Source organism: Crinia signifera, chromosome 8 (genome assembly GCF_055691185.1).
Source record: "Crinia signifera chromosome 8, ASM5569118v1, whole genome shotgun sequence".
Taxonomy (NCBI): Eukaryota; Metazoa; Chordata; class Amphibia; order Anura; family Myobatrachidae; genus Crinia; species Crinia signifera.
The window spans coordinates 19,787,655-19,809,909 of NC_139224.1; the positions used below are offsets into that span (position 1 = coordinate 19,787,655).

General features: G+C 44.3%; 1 protein-coding gene across 6 annotated transcripts in view; it reads right to left on the reverse strand.

Annotated features, from left to right (window-relative positions):
- Positions 1 to 22,255, reverse strand: part of LOC146025832 (uncharacterized) — a 109,120-nt gene that overhangs the window by 64,979 nt on the left and 21,886 nt on the right. For 3 of the 6 annotated variants that reach the window (XR_014454299.1, XM_083155924.1, XM_083155925.1), the window contains exons 2-5: positions 11,118 to 12,174; positions 7,763 to 8,990; positions 4,420 to 5,634; positions 1,146 to 2,360 (exon numbers count right to left, since the gene is read on the reverse strand). Coding sequence is in view for 3 of the 6 variants with exons in the window: in XM_083155926.1 (XP_083012052.1) it covers positions 5,584 to 5,634; positions 8,314 to 8,811 (549 nt within the window). In the remaining 3 variants the exon portion in view is untranslated. The remainder of the gene's footprint in view (positions 1 to 1,145; positions 2,361 to 4,419; positions 5,635 to 7,762; positions 8,991 to 11,117; positions 12,175 to 22,255) is intronic. The other 3 variants (XM_083155926.1, XM_083155921.1, XM_083155923.1) reach the window with 3 other exon arrangements.

Genomic DNA, 22,255 nt, shown 5'->3' on the forward strand with positions numbered 1-22,255 from the left:
TTGGTTGTGCAATAGTGTTCGGCATATGTGTAAGGGGCATTTCGTGTGTCATGTATAAATGAATTAATAATGTGCGACATATGTGTAACATACATTGTGTGTCATGTGTATAAGGGCATTAATAATGTGCAACATTTGTGTAATGGGCATTATGTGTGTCATGTGTATAAGGGCATTAATAATGTGCAACATATATGTAAGGGGCATTATGTTTATAAGGACATTAATAATGTGTGTCATGTGTAAGGGGCATTACTGTGTGGTATTATCGGGGTGCCGAGAGAAAGGGGTAGGGGGTACAAATTACCCAGGCCAAAGTCTGATGGAAGGGCCCAATGGGGGCCCGGGCCCCCTCCCCTTAAGTAATGTATATAAGGTAACGTTGTACTACTGTGTGATGTAACATGAATAAGGGACACCATCGCATGATGTAATGTGCATAAAGTTGCGCTACTGTGTGGCATAATTTGAATTGGGGGTACTATTGTGTGGCCATGCCCCTTCCCAGCAAGAACACACCCCTGTTTGGGATGCGCACTGAATGTGTGCACTGTTTCTATTTAAAATATTGTGGGTAGGAGCACCAAAATGATGACTGCTATGATGAGGGTTGATGGTGAAAGGGGAGCAGGGTCAGAGGCGGAACTAGTGGCGGTGCTAGGGGGCCCCAGCCAAAATCTTGCCTAGGGTGTCATTTAGGCTAGGGGCGGCTCTCGATCTCCCCTATGCTCTTGTGCGAGTGTTCATGTACACATCTCCTCACATGGTACCAAGGGGATTTGATGGTGGAACGGAGGCTTTTGGCATGGCAGCGGAAGGTGTTCATGGGCTCGCTAGGCAGCGAATGTACATTGTCTAGCAAGGCAACCTGAATCAGGACCACTAAGTGGCAGTGTGAGCTACAGTATATTTCAGTGTTATATTTAGGTTTCAATTTAATTATCCATAATAGATACGTCTGCTGTCAGCATTCTGAGTGCCAACATATCAGGCCACACGCACTATTCCCAAGCATACTATAGGCCAGAATTAGCTGCTGTACAGTTATTGGTCGGAAGGAAAGCCAATCAGCACTTTGTTATATAAAGATGATGGTACAACTGAAGTAGTGTTATGTATTGTAGTAAGAGCGGCTCCTAACTTACCGACAAGTTCCCACTGGTTATTATACAGGTCTTTAAGTGAGGAGCTTCTGTAATTGTTGTTGGCTTATAATGATGTTTTTAGAATGTGCTGTTGTGGCCCCTCCTATATACATTCACAGGACACTTAATATGTTTTGCAGGAACAGACGCCAATATTGTTTGATAAATGGGAGCCTTAATACGCATATTGGACTCATACAGTGGTGGACACACGTAACATATTAGTTGAGGTTGAAAAAAGACTTATGTCCATCAAGTTCCATTTTTTAGATAGATTTGTCACCCCCTCTTTGAAATATTTACCGTACTTTATTTTAACAGTGACTAAATATTGGTGGAAAAAACCCCTTTGCGATCTTCCTTCTGATCTCTACTGTATATTGTAAGGGAACATACAGTAGGTACCACCCGTAGAGTTGGGAGTTTGATCAGGCATTCCTTTACATTCTTATAGCAGTCTCTCAAGCAGAAGAATAATATAGCTGAAAAGCTTAGAAGTCCTAGGACAAGGCCTGTATTTTGCCCATTTGTGCACCTATTATTTTAGGTACCTTTGATGTCTTGATTCCGGTCTTTGGCTTTTTGCCCTCGGTTGTTGGAAGCTTGATGGTCTGATTTGCTTTGTCTGATTCCTCGCTGTTGGACTTGCGAGGTCCTCGATCTGGTGCAGTATGCCCATGAATCACGATGGATTCTAAATCCACATCTTTAGGAATAGATTGGGACCCAGTCAGTAGCTCCAGTTTCTCGATCAGACATTTCTTCATCAGGATTTCCTTTACATTCTTATAGCAGTATCTCAAGCAGCAGAATAATAAAGCTGCAAAGCAAAGAAGTCCAAGGACAAGTCCTATCGCCATCACTAGTCGCATAATGTGATTATGGGGTAATCCGAAATCCAGGCTATGGTGCCGTACAGCATGTGGCATGGTGACCACTGGAGATCCTTCTGCTGTAGGCAACGGTCCGCCTTTGGCCAAGATTGTCAGCAAGCTGGCGCATATCATAAAGTAAATCGGCATAGCTGCCATATCTCTGTCCAGAGACATCCACTCCTACTTTCCTATCTATGCCAAAGCTTGAGGGAGCAGCAATTTATTGCCTTCTAGTGATTGTGAGGTCATAATAATTGTGATGTCCTAGCTAGCTTGGAATAGGGCCATATTACTTCGGCATAGCTGCCATATCTCTGTCCAGACATCCACTCCTGCTTTCCTAGGAAAAAAAACAAGATAAGTAAATCACTGTGCTGGGTGGTTCTATTAGTATAGGAATAATTTATAGTGATTCTATAATAAAATAAAACCATTGCATGTTCTCCTCGTTATAATTCCTTGCCTATTGGACGTGCCAAATCCTATATAGCCCGCAGCTAGAGTGGTTGAAAGTGCACCATTACATACTGGGGCTGATTCAGGGTTTGCTTATGTGCAAACCACGTCAGCGAACGGCTTCAGTGAATAAAACACTCGCCGAGGGGGGGGGCGGTAGCAGGGGAACGCCAGCACTTTATTCGTGTCCCCATAAAAACTCTGGGCATTCCCCTGTAGGAGGAGGTGTGGTGATGCCTGCATTGTTGGGCAGCTGACATGACATCTTTGGGAAACAACGACGAAAAGTGAAAGTCAGTATAAACTGACTTTTATTGCTGAAGGGTAGATTCAGTGGTCAGCGACCATCAAATGATCTCCCCAGAGCCGGCCTTAGGCATAGGCAAACTAGGCAAATGCCTAGGGCGTTTGGAATGCCATGGGGCACCAGCAGCTTCTACTGATTAAAATGATATGCAGCATGCCTATATTCTGTGTGTGAGTGAGGCTGTATCTGCATATGAAATAGTGTATTCATGGAAATCACTGTAACATAGCATTCCGTATGCAGGTACAGCCACAGTCGCACACAGAATATAGGCATGTCGCATATCATTTTAATCATCGGAAGCTCCTTGTGTGTCCTGGTCATAACAATGCAAATAAGATGAATTGTCAGCAAAAAATGCACCCAACATTAGCAGAACTGACCAGGAGCTGCATGGACTATTGAGGCAAGATGTATGAGGAAACATCTGTATCCAAGCAGAGGCAGAGGTCACAGTGTTAGCGGCTGTGCGAGTCCTGTCTGCGGGTGGGTTGGTTGTGCAATAGTGTTCGGCATATGTGTAAGGGGCATTTCGTGTGTCATGTATAAATGAATTAATAATGTGCGACATATGTGTAACATACATTGTGTGTCATGTGTATAAGGGCATTAATAATGTGCAACATTTGTGTAATGGGCATTATGTGTGTCATGTGTATAAGGGAATTAATAATGTGCAACATATATGTAAGGGGCATTATGTTTATAAGGACATTAATAATGCGTGTCATGTGTAAGGGGCATTACTGTGCGGTATTATCGGGGTGCCGAGAGAAAGGGGTAGGGGGTACAAATTACCCAGGCCAAAGTCTCATGGAAGGGCCCAATGGGGGCCCGGGCCCCCTCCCCTTAAGTAATGTATATAAGGTAACGTTGTACTACTGTGTGATGTAACATGAATAAGGGACACCATCGCATGATGTAATGTGCATAAAGTTGCGCTACTGTGTGGCATAATTTGAATTGGGGGTACTATTGTGTGGCCATGCCCCTTCCCAGCAAGAACACACCCCTGTTTGGGATGCGCACTGAATGTGTGCACTGTTTCTATTTAAAATATTGTGGGTAGGAGCACCAAAATGATGACTGCTATGATGAGGGTTGATGGTGAAAGGGGAGCAGGGTCAGAGGCGGAACTAGTGGCGGTGCTAGGGGGCCCCAGCCAAAATCTTGCCTAGGGTGTCATTTAGGCTAGGGGCGGCTCTCGATCTCCCCTATGCTCTTGTGCGAGTGTTCATGTACACATCTCCTCACATGGTACCAAGGGGATTTGATGGTGGAACGGAGGCTTTTGGCATGGCAGCGGAAGGTGTTCATGGGCTCGCTAGGCAGCGAATGTACATTGTCTAGCAAGGCAACCTGAATCAGGACCACTAAGTGGCAGTGTGAGCTACAGTATATTTCAGTGTTATATTTAGGTTTCAATTTAATTATCCATAATAGATACGTCTGCTGTCAGCATTCTGAGTGCCAACATATCAGGCCACACCCACTATTCCCAAGCATACTATAGGCCAGAATTAGCTGCTGTACAGTTATTGGTCGGGAGGAAAGCCAATCAGCACTTTGTTATATAAAGATGATGGTACAACTGAAGTAGTGTTATGTATTGTAGTAAGAGCGGCTCCTAACTTACCGACAAGTTCCCACTGGTTATTATACAGGTCTTTAAGTGAGGAGCTTCTGTAATTGTTGTTGGCTTATAATGATGTTTTTAGTATGTGCTGTTGTGGCCCCTCCTATATACATTCACAGGACACTTAATATGTTTTGCAGGAACAGACGCCAATATTGTTTGATAAATGGGAGCCTTAATACGCATATTGGACTCATACAGAGGTGGACACACGTAACATATTAGTTGAGGTTGAAAAAAGACTTATGTCCATCAAGTTCCATTTTTTAGATAGATTTGTCACCCCCTCTTTGAAATATTTACCGTACTTTATTTTAACAGTGACTAAATATTGGTGGAAAAACCCCCTTTGCGATCTTCCTTCTGATCTCTACTGTATATTGTAAGGGAACATACAGTAGGTACCACCCGTAGAGTTGGGAGTTTGATCAGGCATTCCTTTACATTCTTATAGCAGTCTCTCAAGCAGAAGAATAATATAGCTGAAAAGCTTAGAAGTCCTAGGACAAGGCCTGTATTTTGCCCATTTCTGCACCTATTATTTTAGGTACCTTTGATGTCTTGATTCCGGTCTTTGGCTTTTTGCCCTTGGTTGTTGGAAGCTTGATGGTCTGATTTGCTTTGTCTGATTCCTCGCTGTTCGACTTGCGAGGTCCTGGTTCTGGTGTAGTATGCCCATGAATCACGATGGATTCTAAATCCACATCTTTAGGAATAGATTGGGACCCAGTCAGTAGCTCCAGTTTCTCGATCAGACATTTCTTCATCAGGATTTCCTTTACATTCTTATAGCAGTATCTCAAGCAGCAGAATAATAAAGCTGCAAAGCAAAGAAGTCCAAGGACAAGTCCTATCGCCATCACTAGTCGCATAATGTGATTATGGGGTAATCCGAAATCCAGGCTATGGTGCCGTACAGCATGTGGCATGGTGACCACTGGAGATCTTTCTGCTGTAGGCAACGGTCCGCCTTTGGCCAAGATTGTCAGCAAGCTGGCGCATATCATAAAGTAAATCGGCATAGCTGCCATATCTCTGTCCAGAGACATCCACTCCTACTTTCCTATCTATGCCAAAGCTTGAGGGAGCAGCAATGTATTGCCTTCTAGTGATTGTGAGGTCATAATAATTGTGATGTCCTAGCTAGCTTGGAATAGGGCCATATTACTTCGGCATAGCTGCCATATCTCTGTCCAGACATTCACTCCTGCTTTCCTAGAAAAAAAAACAAGATAAGTAAATCACTGTGCTGGGCGGTTCTATTAGTACAGGAATCATTTATAGTGATTATATAATAAAATAAAACCATTGCATGTTCTCCTCTTGTTATCATTCCTTGCCTATTGGACGTGCCAAATCCTATATAGCCCGCAGCTAGAGTGGTTGACAGTGCACCATTACATACTGGGGCTGATTCAGGGTTTGCTTATGTGCAAACCACGTCAGCGAACGGCTTCAGTGAATAAAACACTCGCCGGGGGGGGGGGGGGGCGGTAGCAGGGGAACGCCAGCACTTTATTCGTGTCCCCATAAAAACTCTGGGCGTTCCCCTGTAGGAGGAGGTGTGGTGATGCCTGCATTGTTGGTCAGCTGACATGACATGACATCTTTGGGAAACAACGACGAAAAGTGAGTCAGTATAAACTGACTTTTATTGCTGAAGGGTAGATTCAGTGGTCAGCGACCATCAATTGATCTCCCCAGAGCCGGCCTTAGGCATAGGCAAACTAGGCAAATGCCTAGGGCGTTTGGAATGCCATGGGGCACCAGCAGCTTCTACTGATTAAAATGATATGCAGCATGCCTATATTCTGTGTGTGAGTGAGGCTGTATCTGCATATGAAATAGTGTATTCATGGAAATCACTGTAACATAGCATTCCGTATGCAGGTACAGCCACAGTCGCACACAGAATATAGGCATGTCGCATATCATTTTAATCATCGGAAGCTCCTTGTGTGTCCTGGTCACATAACAATGCAAATAAGACGAATTTTCAGCAAAAAATGCACCCAACATTAGCAGAACTGACCAGGAGCTGCATGGCCTATTGAGGCAAAATGTATGAGGAAACATCTGTATCCAAGCAGAGGCAGAGATCACAGTGTTAGCGGCTGTGCGAGTGCTGTCTGCGGGTGGGATGGTTGTGCAATAGTGTTCGGCATATGTGTAAGGGGCATTTTGTGTGTCATGTATAAATGAATTAATAATGTGCGACATATGTGTAACAGGCATTATGTGTGTCATGTGTATAAGAGCATTAATAATTGCAACATTTGTGTAATGGGCATTATGTGTGTCATGTGTATAAGGGCATTAATAATGTGCAACATATGTGTAAGGGGCATTATGTGTGTCATGTGTATAAGGACATTAATAATGTGTAACATATATGTAATGGGCATTATGTTTATAAGGACATTAATAATGCGTGTCATGTGTAAGGGGCATTACTGTGCGGTATTATCGGGGTGCCGAGAGAAAGGGGTAGGGGGTACAAATTACCCAGGCCAAAGTCTGATGGAAGGGCCCAATGGGGGCCCGGGCCCCCTCCCCTTAAGTAATGTATATAAGGTAACGTGGTACTACTGTGTGATGTAACATGAATAAGGGACACCATTGCATGATGTAATGTGCATAAAGTTGCGCTACTGTGTGGCATAATTTGAATTGGGGGGTACTATTGTGTGGCCATGCCCCTTCCCAGCAAGAACACACCCCTGTTTGGGATGCGCACCGAATGTGTGCACTGTTTCTATTTAAAATATTGCGGGTAGGAGCACCAAAATGATGACTGCTATGATGAGGGTTGATGGTGAAAGGGGAGCAGGGTCAGAGGCGGAACTAGTGGCGGTGCTAGGGGCCCCAGCCAAAATCTTGCCTAGGGTGTCATTTAGGCTAGGGGTGGCTCTGGATCTCCCCTATGCTCTTGTGCGAGGGTTCATGTACACATCTCCTCACATGGTACCAAGGGGATTTGATGGTGGAACGGAGGCTTTTGGCATGGCAGTGGAAGGTGTTTATGGGCTCGCTAGGCAGCGAATGTACATTGCCTTGCAAGGCAATCTGAATAAGGACCACTAAGTGGAAGTGTGAGCTACAGTATATTTCAGTGTTATATTTAGGTTTCAATTTAATTATCCATAATAGATACGTCTGCTGTCAGCATTCTGAGTGCCAACATATCAGGCCACACGCACTATTCCCAAGCATACTATAGGCCAGAATTAGCTGCTGTACAGTTATTGGTCGGGAGGAAAGCTAATGAGCACTTTGTTATATAAAGATGATGGTACAACTGAAGTAGTGTTATGTATTGTAGTAAGAGCGGCTCCTAACTTACCGACAAGTTCCCACTGGTTATTATACAGGTCTTTAAGTTAGGAGCTTCTGTAATTGTTGTTGGCTTATAATGATGTTTTTAGAATGTGCTGTTGTGGCCCCTCCTATATACATTCACAGCACACTTAATATGATTTGCAGGAACAGACGCCAATATTGTTTGATAAATGGAAGCCTTAATCCGCATATTGGACTCATACAGAGGTGGACACACGTAACATATTAGTTGAGGTTGAAAAAAGACGTATGTCCATCAAGTTCCATTTTTTAGATAGATTTGTCACCCCCTCTTTGAAATATTTACCGTACTTTATTTTAACAGTGACTAAATATTGGTGGAAAAACCCCCTTTGCAATCTTCCTTCAGATCTCCACTGTATATTGTAAGGGAACATACAGTAGGTACCACCCGTAGAGTTGGGAGTTTGATCAGGCATTCCTTTACATTCTTATAGCAGTCTCTCAAGCAGAAGAATAATATAGCTGAAAAGCTTAGAAGTCCTAGGACAAGGCCTGTATTTTGCCCATTTCTGCACCTATTATTTTAGGTACCTTTGATGTCTTGATTCCGGTCTTTGGCTTTTTGTCCTTGGTTGTTGGAAGCTTGATGGTCTGATTTGCTTTGTCTGATTCCTCGCTGTTGGACTTGTGCGGTCCTGGTTCTGGTGTAGTATGCCCATGAATCACGATGGATTCTAAATCCACATCTTTAGGAATAGATTGGGACCCAGTCAGTAGCTCCAGTTTCTCTATCAGACATTTCTTCATCAGGATTTCCTTTACATTCTTATAGCAGTATCTCAAGCAGCAGAATAATATAGCTGCAAAGCAAAGAAGTCCAAGGACAAGGCCTATAATCATCACCAGTCGCATAATGCGATTATGGGGTAATCCGAAATCCAGGCTATGGTGCCGTACAGCATGTGTCATGGTGACCACTGGAGATCTTTCTGCTGTAGGCAACGGTCCGCCTTTGGCCAAGATTGTCAGCAAGCTGACGCATATAATAAAGTAAATCGGCATAGCTGCCATATCTCTGTCCAGAGACATCCACTCCTACTTTCCTATCTATGCCAAAGCTTGAGGGAGCAGCAATTTATTGCCTTCTAGTGATTGTGAGGTTATAATAATTGTGATGTCATATTGTGATGTTCTAGCTAGCTTGGAATAGGGCCATATTACTTCGGCATAGCTGCCATATCTCTGTCCAGACATCCACTCCTGCTTTCCTAGAAAAAAAACAAGATAGGTAAATCACTGTGCTGGGCGGTTCTATTAGTATAGAAATAATTTATAGTGATTATATAATAAAATAAAACCATTGCATGTTCTCCTCTTGTTAGCTTTCCTTGCCTATTGGACGTGCCAAATCCTATATAGCCCGCAGCTAGAGTGGTTGACAGTGCACCATTACATACTGGGGCTGATTCAGCCCTGATGATCAGGGTTTGCTTATGTGCAAACCACGTCAGCGAACGGCTTCAGTGAATAAAACACTCGCCGGGGGGCGGTAGCAGGGGAACGCCAGCACTTTATGGGTGTCCCCATAAAAACTCTGGGAGTTCCCCTGTAGGAGGAGTTGTGGTGATGCCTGCATTGTTGGGCAGCTGACATGACATCTTTGGGAAACAACGACGAAAAGTGAAAGTCAGTATAAACTGACTTTTATTGCTGAAGGGCAGATTCAGTGGTCAGCGACCATCAAATGATCTCCCCAGAGCCGGCCTTAGGCATAGGCAAACTAGGCAAATGCCTAGGGCGTTTCGAATGCCATGGGGCACCAGCAGCTTCTACTGATTAAAATGATATGCAGCATGCCTATATTCTGTGTGTGAGTGAGGCTGTATCTGCATATGAAATAGTGTATTTATGGAAATCACTGTAACATAGCATTCCGTATGCAGGTACAGCCACAGTCGCACACAGAATATAGGCATGTCGCATATCATTTTAATCATCGGAAGCTCCTTGTGTGTCCTGGTCACATAACAATGCAAAGAAGATGAATTTTCAGCAAAAAATGCACCCAACGTTAGCAAAACTGACCAGGAGCTGCATGGCATATTGAGGCAAGATGTATGAGGAAACATCTGTATCCAAGCAGAGGCAGAGGTCACAGTGTTAGCGGCTGTGCGAGTGCTATCTGCGGGTGGGTTGGTTGTGCAATAGTGTTAGGCATATGTGTAAGGGGCATTTTGTGTGTCATGTATAAATGAATTAATAATGTGCGACATATGTGTAACATGCATTGTGTGTCATGTATATAAGGGCATTAATAATGTGCAACATTTGTGTAATGGGCATTATGTGTGTCATGTGTATAAGGGTATTAATAATGTGCAACATATGTGTAAGGGGCATTATGTGTGTCATGTGTATAAGGGCATTAATAATATGCAACATATATGTAAGGGGCATTATGTTTATAAGGACATTAATAATGTGTGTCATGTTTAAGGGGCATTACTGTGTGGTATTATCGGGGTGCCGAGAGAAAGGGGTAGGGGGTACAAATTACCCAGGCCAAAGTCTGATGGAAGGACCCAATGGGGGCCCGGGCCCCCTCCCCTTAAGTAATGTATATAAGGTAACGTTGTACTACTGTGTGATGTAACATGAATAAGGGACACCATCGCATGATGTAATGTGCATAAAGTTGCGCTACTGTGTGGCATAATTTGAATTGGGGGTACTATTGTGTGGCCATGCCCCTTCCCAGCAAGAACACACCCCTGTTTGGGATGCGCACCGAATGTGTGCACTGTTTCTATTTAAAATATTGCGGGTAGGAGCACCAAAATGATGACTGCTATGATGAGGGTTGATGGTGAAAGGGGAGCAGGGTCAAAGGCGGAACTAGTGGCGGTGCTAGGGGGCCCCAGACAAAATCTTGCCTAGGGTGTCATTTAGGCTAGGGGCAGCTCTGGATCTCCCCTATGCTCTTGTGCGAGTGTTCATGTACACATCTCCTCACATGGTACCAAGGGGATTTGATGGTGGAACGGAGGCTTTTGGCATGGCAGTGGAAGGTGTTTATGGGCTCGCTAGGCAGCGAATGTACATTGCCTTGCAAGGCAACCTGAATCAGGACCACTAAGTGGCAGTGTGAGCTACAGTATATTTCAGTGATATATTTAGGTTTCAATTTAATTATCCATAATAGATACGTCTGCTGTCAGCATTCTGAGTGCCAACATATCAGGCCACACCCACTATTCCCAAGCATACTATAGGCCAGAATTAGCTACTGTACAGTTATTGGTCGGGAGGAAAGCCAATCAGCACTTTGTTATATAAAGATGATGGTACAACTTAAGTAGTGTTATGTATTGTAGTAAGAGCGGCTCCTAACTTACCGACAAGTTCCCACTGGTTATTATACAGGTCTTTAAGTGAGGAACATCTGTAATTGTTGTTGGCTTATAATGATGTTTTTAGAATGTGCTGTTGTGGCCCCTCCTATATACATTCACAGGACACTTAATATGATTTGCAGGAACAGACGCCAATATTGTTTGATAAATGGGAGCCTTAATACGCATATTGGACTCATACAGAGGTGGACACACGTAACATATTAGTTGAGGTTGAAAAAAGACGTATGTCCATCAAATTTCATTTTTTAGATAGATTTGTCACCCCCTCTTTGAAATATTTACCGTACTTTATTTTAACAGTGACTAAATATTGGTGGAAAAACCCCCTTTGCGATCTTCCTTCAGAAGCAGAATAATAATATAGCTGAAAAGGACTTGATTCCGGTCTTTGGCTTTTTGCCCTTGGTTGTTGGAAGCTTGATGGTCTGATTTGCTTTGTCTGATTCTTCGCTGTTGGACTTGCGTGGTCCTGGTGTAGTATGCCCATGAATCACGATGGATTCTAAATCCAGATCTTTAGGAATAGCTTGGGACCCAGTCAGTAGCTCCAGTTTCTCGATCAGACATTTCTTCATCAGGATTTCCTTTACATTCTTATAGCAGTATCTCAAGCAGCAGAATAATATAGCTGCAAAGCAAAGAAGTCCAAGGATAAGGCCTATAATCATCACTAGTCGCATAATGCGATTATGGGGTCATCCGAAATCCAGGCTATGGTGCCGTACAGCATGTGGCATGGTGACCACTGGAGATCCTTCTGCTGTAGGCAACGGTCCGCCTTTGGCCAAGATTGTCAGCAAGCTGACGCATATCATAAAGTAAATCGGCATAGCTGCCATATCTCTGTCCAGAGACATCCACTCCTACTTTCCTATCTATGCCAAAGCTTGAGGGAGCAGCAATTTATTGCCTTCTAGTGATTGTAAGGTCATAATAATTGTGATGTCATATTGTGATGTCCTAGCTAGCTTGGAATAGGGCCATATTACTTCGGCATAGCTGCCATATCTCTGTCCAGACATCCACTCCTGCTTTCCTAGAAAAAAAACAAGATAAGTAAATCACTGTGCTGGGCGGTTCTATTAGTATAGGAATAATTTATAGTGATTATATAATAAAATAAAACCATTGCGATCTTGGAGCCTACGGCCGGAGGACGACGCGGCGTCTCACCCGCCGACTCACCCATCCTCTCCTACCGGACAGCCCAGGAACTCCTCACAGAGGCCCGGGGACCCGGGGACTGCTGGGGTCGCCTGTACTTGCGGAGAGGAACCAGCCCGCCGCGACCGGAACGCTGCACACTGCAAGCCCGGGAGTGAGGCCTCCTCTCCATCCAACACCCAGGTGAGAGACCGGAGCTCAGGCGGGGGGCGCCGGAGGGACTCATTACTACTAAAGAGGCTGCTGGACAGACATTATCCACCATTCTAAAGGTCTGTGGACAGCTCGACCCCAGAGAACCCCCTCACGCAGATATAAGGCTGCAGAATCTTTTCATTTGAGAGCTGCTCACTTACCCAGCGATCCCCCCTGGGCCCTAGGGCAGCTGGTCCTCCTATCCCCCCTGACCCTACCAAGCCAATCACTCTACAGCCCCACCTTACCCTATGCTACTCACTCTGGTGGCTGCCCTTTCTCTGAGTTGCATCCCAGAGAGGGATTCAGTGCCATCAGGAGGATTTAATAACCACATTGCTTGCTGCACAAAAAGGGGAAATAATATCAATTACTGAGTTTATCCCCTCGAGCGGAGTAGACCCCTAGCCCCCTGGAGGCTTTGGTGCGCTGACCCTCCTCCCACACGCTGCCCTCATTCTCCGACTCCTCCCGCTCTCCTCTGACCCCTCTGTGCCTAGAAAAACAACCAACCTAATCTTGAACCTCCCTGGGCTGTCAAGCACTGGATTACCACACTTACGATTCAGACACCAAGCGAACCATGCGGCACTCATAATCCGGAGGCGCTTGGGAAGGGAGACCCCCGACTCGGAGATGCTCACCGTACAGCACTAATCTCTCACTAAACTCTAAAAACCTCGACACAGGACACCCTACTCGTCCCCTCGCCACACGGACTTGTCAATCATACCCTAAAAGGGCCTTTTTCTCCCTCTATGGCTACACTATGTCTCAAAAAGGCCGAAAATCCTCTAACAATACGAAATTAAACATTCTGCGAGCTTGGGAAAAATCTGGTTCTCTTGCCAAACACTCCCCTATATCTGAACCAACATCCGACACCGAAGATACTTCAGTTGCGGACATGGCGCTCTCTGCAAAGGACATAGTTCAAATTGTCACAAAAACAATTCAAGCAGAAATGAGAAAGGTCCTGGCTGAATTCAAATCGGAGTTAGCTGACTTAGGCTCCCGCACCGACACCTTAGAACACAAACTAGATGAGGTATGTACCTATCAAACCGTCGTAGAGCAAGAGATCTCAAATATCAAATCTGAATTTGATTCCTTCAAAGAGCAACTGGAGGACATCGAAAACAGGAACAGGAGAAACAATATCAGGATCCGCAATGTTCCTGAAACGGTTTCAAACGAAGACTTGCACTCTTATCTAGAAAACCTCTTCGCACAACTAATTCCTAGTATCCCTAAAGCTGAGCTGCTACTAGATCGAGCCCACCGCGCCTTGAGACCCAAACCCCAACCGTCACAGCCCCCCAGAGACATTATCTTGAGGTTTCACTATTACACCACCAAAGAGCGCATTATGACAGAAACCCGGGGATCACCCTCGATCACCTATGCAGAATCTCAGATTCAAATCTTTCAGGATCTCTCTCCGATCACCCTGAAGAAAAGAGACCTAATCAATATTACCAAAGCTCTCAGAAACCACTCCAATCAGATACAGATGGGGCTTCCCTTTTCAACTGCTAGTTGTAAAAGACGGCAACACCTATGTCATCAAAACACCTCAACAAGGCTTCGATCTGCTCCAAAAGTTTGGTATCATCGATACTATTCCAAACTCTTTCCAACCACAAACCTCACAGAATCGCACTAACCCTCCAGCTCCCTCTCCAGAATGGACAAAAACCTGACTGTCTAAACAACGTGATTTACAACCCTGCTACTACTACTTGCCTTATACATTCGCTATACTACGCTAAGTATCTTTAATCTCTCTAGTTATACAGTTCAAAGTGTTTGGATTAGTGTTTCACAGTACTTCTGATAACATATGCCGCATTGTTACTTAATACGGAGATAATTGTTTCTAGTCTCCTCAGTTATTAATCATAGTTCATGTGATTACTTTTTTGCATTGTTCCTACAACAACTTGATCTGAATACGTTCTATTTGCTAGCTCAACATTTCTTGTTAGGTAAAAGATATTACCTCCTCTTCTACTATTCTTAAACTCGATTTTCCACTATTTCTAATAATCTGTCACACAGCTATCTTATACTGAGACAAATATCTCTAATGTCTTAGCCTGTTTAGTAGCTCAACATCTAGCAGGCGGTGAATCTTGTTGCCTCTATCTCTACTCCGACTAATTGTTCATGGTGTTATACAGTCTCTTTAATATCCCAGGTCTTATTTTTATCTCCCAATAAAAACAATCGCTCGGATAACTAGTAATGCACCTCTTAAGGTTTCTAAATTCACTTCTACACTGTTTCCACAATAGATGAGCATAGACGTGCCTCTAGTTCACCAAGTACTGTTAGGCAAAAATTGCTATTAATCCACATAATGCTTTTAAAATTATATCATCTGATGTTATGTTCTCGCTCATTTACTATCCACTTTGCCCCCCTTCCTACCCCCTCTCCCCTCAACCCTTGGGTGTCCAACCTCACACAGCTCCTATCTCGCACCTCCACCATATGAGCATCTCCTCTAGCTTCAGCACCTGAATCGATGCTTCATGGGAAGGGTAGGTCCCATGCCCCACATGCATATGCTTCTCCTATACCCCCAGCTCCTACCTGGCTGGCGTCTCGCCCCCCCTCAGGGACACTGTCACGTTGACACTGTCCCTTCAAACATTGAGTCCCTCCCACCTTTTGGGAGACCTCGCCTATTCCCTTCTTCCCTTACCCTCTCGCTTCAACCTATTCCTTTCTCCCCAATTCCTACCCCTGGCGGGGCTGGGAGCGCAGGCACATATCCTTCTGATTTATTCGCCTTTCTCCAATTTGATCCCCCATGACGCTCAAAATTTTATCCCTTAATGTAAACGGCCTCAATTCACCCACTAAAAGAGCCATGGCCATCCAATTCATGAATAGACGCAATCCTGATATTATTATGCTCCAGGAAACCCACCTCAAACTACCTCATCCTTCAATCTCCTCCAAAGAATTCCCACATGTCTTTTATTCCTTAATGTCCGCCAAACGCAGAGGCACTGCCATTCTTATTCACCGCGACCTCCCATTGAGCATACTATCTCAGATGCCAAGGGTAGATTCATCATACTCTCAGGAAAACTCAACCAATCTCCTATTATTCTCGCTTCTGTCTACGCCCCCAATACACAGCAAAGCTCCCTGTATGCCACCTTCTTCGCGCGGCTAGCACAATTCCCCCCCTGCCCTACCTTCATTGGTGGTGACTTTAACCCCTTCCCGACATTTGACGTACATTTACGTCATGGTCGGGAAGTACTTCCCGACACATGGCATAAATGTACGTCATGACTTTAAACTGTCAGAGACGCAGTGACAGAGGGACGATGTCTGCTGTCCCTGACAGCAGACATGTCCCTGCATGCCCAGGGGGGGCTGCGATGCCGCCCCCCCCGTCGGCGATCGCTGTGATTGGCTGTTCAGTGTGAACAGCCATTCACAGCGGTTTCCTGTGTTACCAGCGAATCAGACGCTCGGTAACACAGGTGTCAATCACCGCCGGGCGTCAGGGGACATGAGGGGGTCATCGGTGACGACGACACCTCACCCCACCTGCCCCCAAGGCTGTGATTGGTCCGTGGGACCCACGGACCAATCACAGCCAAGGCGCGACATTTAAACTAACGGTGACTGCGCTGCAGACGCCATTCCGGTCTGGAATTGCGTGCAGAGCGGTCACCGTGCCTATCTGCCGTGATACTGACCTGATCCTTGCAAATACTTACCTGATCCTTGCAAATACCTTACCTGATCACCTGATCACTGCTTGTAGCGTGCTGGATGCTTCCTGGATCTGACTTCTTGTGACTTCCTGCTGCTGCTGCAGTGTGATAGAGAGAGATAGAGAGAGATAGAGAGATAGAGAGAGATAGAGAGAGAGAGAAAGAGAGAGATAGAGAGATAGTGACAGAGAGTGCTATATTTTGTGTCTGCTACCCCCCCTTTTTGGGGGTGCAGGTTTTTTTTTTATATATATATAACTGTCAGTGCTGCTGCTGCAGTGTCATAGAGTGATAGATAGTGATAGATAGTGAGAGATAGAGAGATAGTGATAGAGAGTGCTATATTTTGTGTCTGCTACCCCCCCTTTTTGGGGCTGCAGGGTTTTTTTTATATATATAACTGTCAGTGCTGCTGCTGCAGTGTCATAGAGTGATAGATAGTGATAGATAGTGAGAGATAGAGAGATAGTGATAGAGAGTGCTATATTTTGTGTCTGCTACCCCCCCTTTTTGGGGCTGCAGGGGTTTTTTTTATATATATAACTGTCAGTGCTGCTGCTGCAGTGTCATAGAGTGATAGTGATAGATAGTGAGAGATAGAGAGATAGTGATAGAGAGTGCTATATTTTGTGTCTGCTACCCCCCCCTTTTTGGGGCTGCAGGTTTTTTTTTTATATATATAACTGTCAGTGCTGCTGCTGCAGTGTCATAGAGTGATAGATAGTGAGAGATAGAGAGATAGATAGAGAGAGATAGATAGAGAGAGATAGTGACAGAGAGTGATAGAGAGTGCTATATTTTGTGTCTGCTACCCCCCCCTTTTGTGCTGATCAGTATATCTGTGCTGATCAGCAACTTTTTGGGGGTGCAGGGTTTTTTTTTTTAATATATACCTGCCAGTTGCACTGTCAGTTGCACCAAAGGTTGTGCACCTGCTGCCCCTCACTGGTAATCAGTGTCGCATCACTGATCACCTTTTTTTTTTTTTTTTTTTTTGAGGGTGCTGTGGGGTTTTTTTTTTATTTTTTTTGATCAATTTTTTTGATCAAATTCCTGTTGCCTTTGAGCGTTGTTCAGTGACGGACGTTACTGACCAACATCTGTGCTCAATTTTTGGCGCAGGACCTTTTTTTTTTTTCTGCACTACATACACACTACACACTACATACTACATTGAAATAAAGTTTGTACCCCCCCCTACACTATACACGTGTTGAAACATTTCACTACCAGAAACACAAAAATAAAAATGGCATCCCAAATGTCATCCCAAATGTCATCCCAGTCATCCAGAAGAATGTATTCAGCGGAGGAGGCATATGCCATGCTTGCTTCTGACTCTGACACAGCCAGTGAGGCAAGCGGGGAATTTGAAGGATTCATCTTAAGCTCCTCTTCCTCCTCTAGTGATGAGGGACCCCCTCAAAGACGCCCCCGTAGAGCAGCTGAGACCCCCCCTCCAATAATTGATCTCGTATGGACCCCACCACCAGACAATTTTGAGCCCCAGGTTCCTGAGTTTTTGGCCATCCCAGGAATCCAATTTGATTCCACAGGTCTCAGAGAAATTGACTTTCAAATTATTTTTCTCTGATGATTTTATAAATTTAATGGTGGACCAAACTAATTTATATGCCCAGCAGTTTATTGCTCAAAACCCCACGTCATCATTTGCTAGGTGGACCCCTGTAGATGCAGTAGAGATGATGACGTTTTGGGGTCTGGTGTTTCATATGGGCATAGTAAAAAAGCCAGAAATTAGGCAATATTGGAGTACAGATGTTCTGTACAGCACCCCACTTTACCGTATGGCCATGACCCGGACTCGTTTTGAGTTAATCCTTAAATTTTTGCATTACACCGATAATGCACAGTGCCCACCCAGAGATGATCCCACCTTTGACCGGCTATTCAAAGTCAGGCCGGTCATTGATCACTTCAGTGCCAAATTTGAAGAGATGTACATCCCAGATAAATTCATTTGCATAGACGAGTCCCTTATACATTTTAAAGGAAGGGTTAAATTCCGCCAGTACCTTCCCAGTAAGAGGGCAAGGTATGGCATAAAAATGTATAAGCTGTGTGAAAGCACCTCAGGGTACACCCACAGGTTTAGGGTATATGAAGGGAAGGATTCAAGAATTGAACCGCCAGAATGCCCCCCCTCCCTCGTAGGTGTTAGTGGAAAAATTGTCTGGGATTTAGTGCACCCCTTCCTGGATAAAGGTTATCACCTCTATGTGGATAACTTTTACACCAGCATCCCCCTGTTTAAGGCCCTTGGTTCAAGAGGTACAGCAGCTTGCGGTACTGTGCGCAAGAACCAAAGAGGCCTCCCAAAAACGCACATTGCCCAAGTAATGAGAAGGGGTGAAAGCAGGGGAATATGCACCGAAAATATGTTGTTGGTCAAATATAAGGACAAGAGGGATGTCCTTATACTGACAACAATTCACGGAGACAGTACCACCTCCGTCCCTGTACGAGGTACCAGTACCCACACCTCAAAACCTAATTGTATAGTGGATTACAATAGGTACATGGGCGGAGTGGATCTTTCAGATCAGGTACTGAAGCCGTACAGTCCCCTGCGGAAAACAAAAATCTGGTACAAGAAGCTGGCCGTGTATATCATCCAGATGGCACTGTATAACGCTTACGTGCTATTCCGTTCTACCAGCCAGAGGGGGACATTTATGCACTTTCAAGAGGAAGTCATAAAGGGCCTAATATTTGGGAACCAGCAGGCAGAGGGCCCCAGTACTTCTAGTACTGGCCCCCGTATTGTACCAGGGCAGCATTTTCCTGATGAAATCCCCTCCACTGGAAAATAGGGCAGGACACAAAAAAGGTGCAAAGTTTGCTATAAAAAGGGTATAAGAAAGCAAACTATTTTCCAGTGTGACACTTGCCCCGACAAACCCGGCCTATGTATAAAGGAGTGTTTTAAAATATACCACACATCTATGGATTATTAGGTTCATAATTTCACCGTGCTTCGGGGGTCTTGCTAATGCCACATAGCACCCACCATTCATTCCACCAGAATCTGAGCCGCAAAATCCAAAAATCACTCCTTCCCTTCTGAGTCCTGCCATGCACCCAACTGGTATTTTTTGGTCACATGTGAGGCATTGCCGTACTCGGGAGAAATTGGGGCACAGATTTTGGGGTGCTTTTTCTCCTTCATACCTTATGAAAATGACAAATTTTGAGCCAGAACTGCATTTTTGTGTAATAAAATGTAATTTTTCATTTTCACTGCCCAGTTGTATCAAAATTGGTGAAACCCCTGGGGGTTTGAAATGTACACTATACCCCTAGATGAATTCCCTGAGGGGTGTAGTTTGCAAAATGGGGTCACTTGTGGGGGGCTTCCACTGTATTGGTGCTTCGGGGGTCTTGCTAATGCGACATAGCACCCACCAAAATTCCACCAGAATCTGAGCTGCAAAATCCAAATATCACTCCTTCCCTTCTGAGTCCTGCCATTTTTTGGTCACACATGAAGCATTGCCGTACTCGGGAGAAATTGGGGCACAGATTTTGGGGTGCTTTTTCTCCTTCATACCTTCTGAAAATGAAAAATTTTGAGCCAGAACTGCATTTTTGTGTAAAAAATTTAATTTTTCATTTTCACTGCCCAGTTGTACCACAATTGGTGAAACCCCTGGGGGTTTGAAATGTACATTATACCCCTAGATGAATTCCCAGAGGGGTGTAGTTTGCAAAATGGGGTCACTTGTGGGGGGCTTCCACTGTATTGGTGCTTCGGGGGTCTTGCTAATGCGACATAGCACCCACCAACATTCCACCAGAATCTGAGCTGCAAAATCCAAAAATCACTCCTTCCCTTCTGAGTCCTGCCATGCAAACTGGTATTTTTTGGTCACATGTGAGGCATTGCCATACTCGGGAGAAATTGGGGCACAGATTTTGGGGTGCTTTGTCTCCTTCATTCCTTGTGAAAATGAAAAATTTTGAGCCAGAACTGCATTTTTGTGTAAAAAATGTAATTTTTCAGTTGCACAGCCCAGTTGTATCAAAATTGGTGAAACCCCTGGGGGTTTGAAATGTACACTATACCCCTAGATGAATTCCCTGAGGGGTGTAGTTTGCAAAATGGGGTCACTTGTGGGGGGGTTCCACTGTATTGGTGCTTCGGGGGTCTTGCTAATGCGACATAGCACCCACCAACATTCCACCAGAATCTGAGCTGCAAAATCCAAAAATCACTCCTTCCCTTCTGAGTCCTGCCATGCACCCAACTGGTATTTTTTGGTCACATGTGAGGCATTGCCATACTCGGGAGAAATTGGGGCACAGATTTTGGGGTGCTTTGTCTCCTTCATTCCTTGTGAAAATGAAAAATTTTGAGCCAGAACTGCATTTTTGTGTAAAAAATGTAATTTTTCAGTTGCACAGCCCAGTTGTACCACAATTGGTGAACCCCCTGGGGGTTTGAAATGTACACTATACCCCTAGATGAATTCCCTGAGGGGTGTAGTTTGCAAAATGGGGTCACTTGTGGGGGGGTTCCACTGTATTGGTGCTTCGGGGGTCTTGCTAATGCGACATAGCACCCACCAACATTCCACCAGAATCTGAGCTGCAAAATCCAAAAATCACTCCTTCCCTTCTGAGTCCTGCCATGCACCCAACTGGTATTTTTTGGTCACATATGAGGCATTGCCATACTCGGGAGAAATTGGGGCACAGATTTTGGGGTGCTTTTTCTCCTTCATACCTTATGAAAATGAAAAATTTTGAGCCAGAACTGCATTTTTGTGTAAAAAAATGTAATTTTTCATTTTCACTGCCCAGTTGTATCAAAATTGGTGAAACCCCTGGGGGTTTGAAATGTACACTATACCCCTAGATGAATTCCCTGAGGGGTGTAGTTTGCAAAATGGGGTCACTTGTGGGGGGGTTCCACTGTATTGGTGCTTTGGGGGTCTTGCTAATGCGACATAGCACCCACCAACATTCCACCAGAATCTGTGCTGCAAAATCCAAATATCACTCCTTCCCTTCTGAGTCCTGCCATGCACCCAACTGGTATTTTTTGGTCACATGTGAGGCATTGCCATACTCGGGAGAAATTGGGGCACAGATTTTGGGGTGCTTTGTCTCCTTCATTCCTTGTGAAAATGACAAATTTGGAGCCAGAACTGCATTTTTGTGTAAAAAAATTAATTTTTCATTTTCACTGCCCAGTTGTACCACAATTGGTGAAACCCCTGGGGGTTTGAAATGTACACTATACCCCTAGATGAATTCCCTGAGGGGTGTAGTTTGCAAAATGGGGTCACTTGTGGGGGGGTTCCTAACTTTTAGCATTTTATGGTGCCTAGAAACCTACATGGTGCCTAAAAAATAATCTCATAAAAAGGAGGCTCCAAAATCAAGTAGGTGCTCCTTCTATTATGAAGCCTGTGGTTTGGTCAACGTGCACACTAGGGCCACATATAGGATATTTATGAAAACAAAAGAATTGGGGGAATCAATTTTTAGTCACATTTCTCTAGTAAAATGTACTGTGTTCCTTAGAAAAATGTATTAAAATTGCAAATCTGCAAAAAATAGTTAATAACTAACATAGACCATATGTCTACTTTATGTTTCCATCATTATTTCAACTTCCTTTTAATTTTTTTGGACACTAGGAGGCTTACAATATGAATAGCAAATTTTCAAATTTTCAAGAAAATTTCAAACACTGATTTTTTTAGGGACCAGTTCAGTTCTGATGTGACTTTGGGGGACTTGTATGTGAGACACCCCCATAAATGATGCCATTTCAAAAACTGCACCCCTCACAGTATTCAAAACAGCATTTTGGAAGTTTGTTAACCCTTTAGGTGTTTCACAGGAATTAAAACAAAGTGTAGGTGAAATTTCAAAATTTCATTTTTTGAGTGGTATGATTATTTGTCTCACAAGCAGAAAATTTAACATTTTGCAAATTGCTAAATTTTCCATTTTTTTCCAACATTTTGGTATTTTTCACAAAAA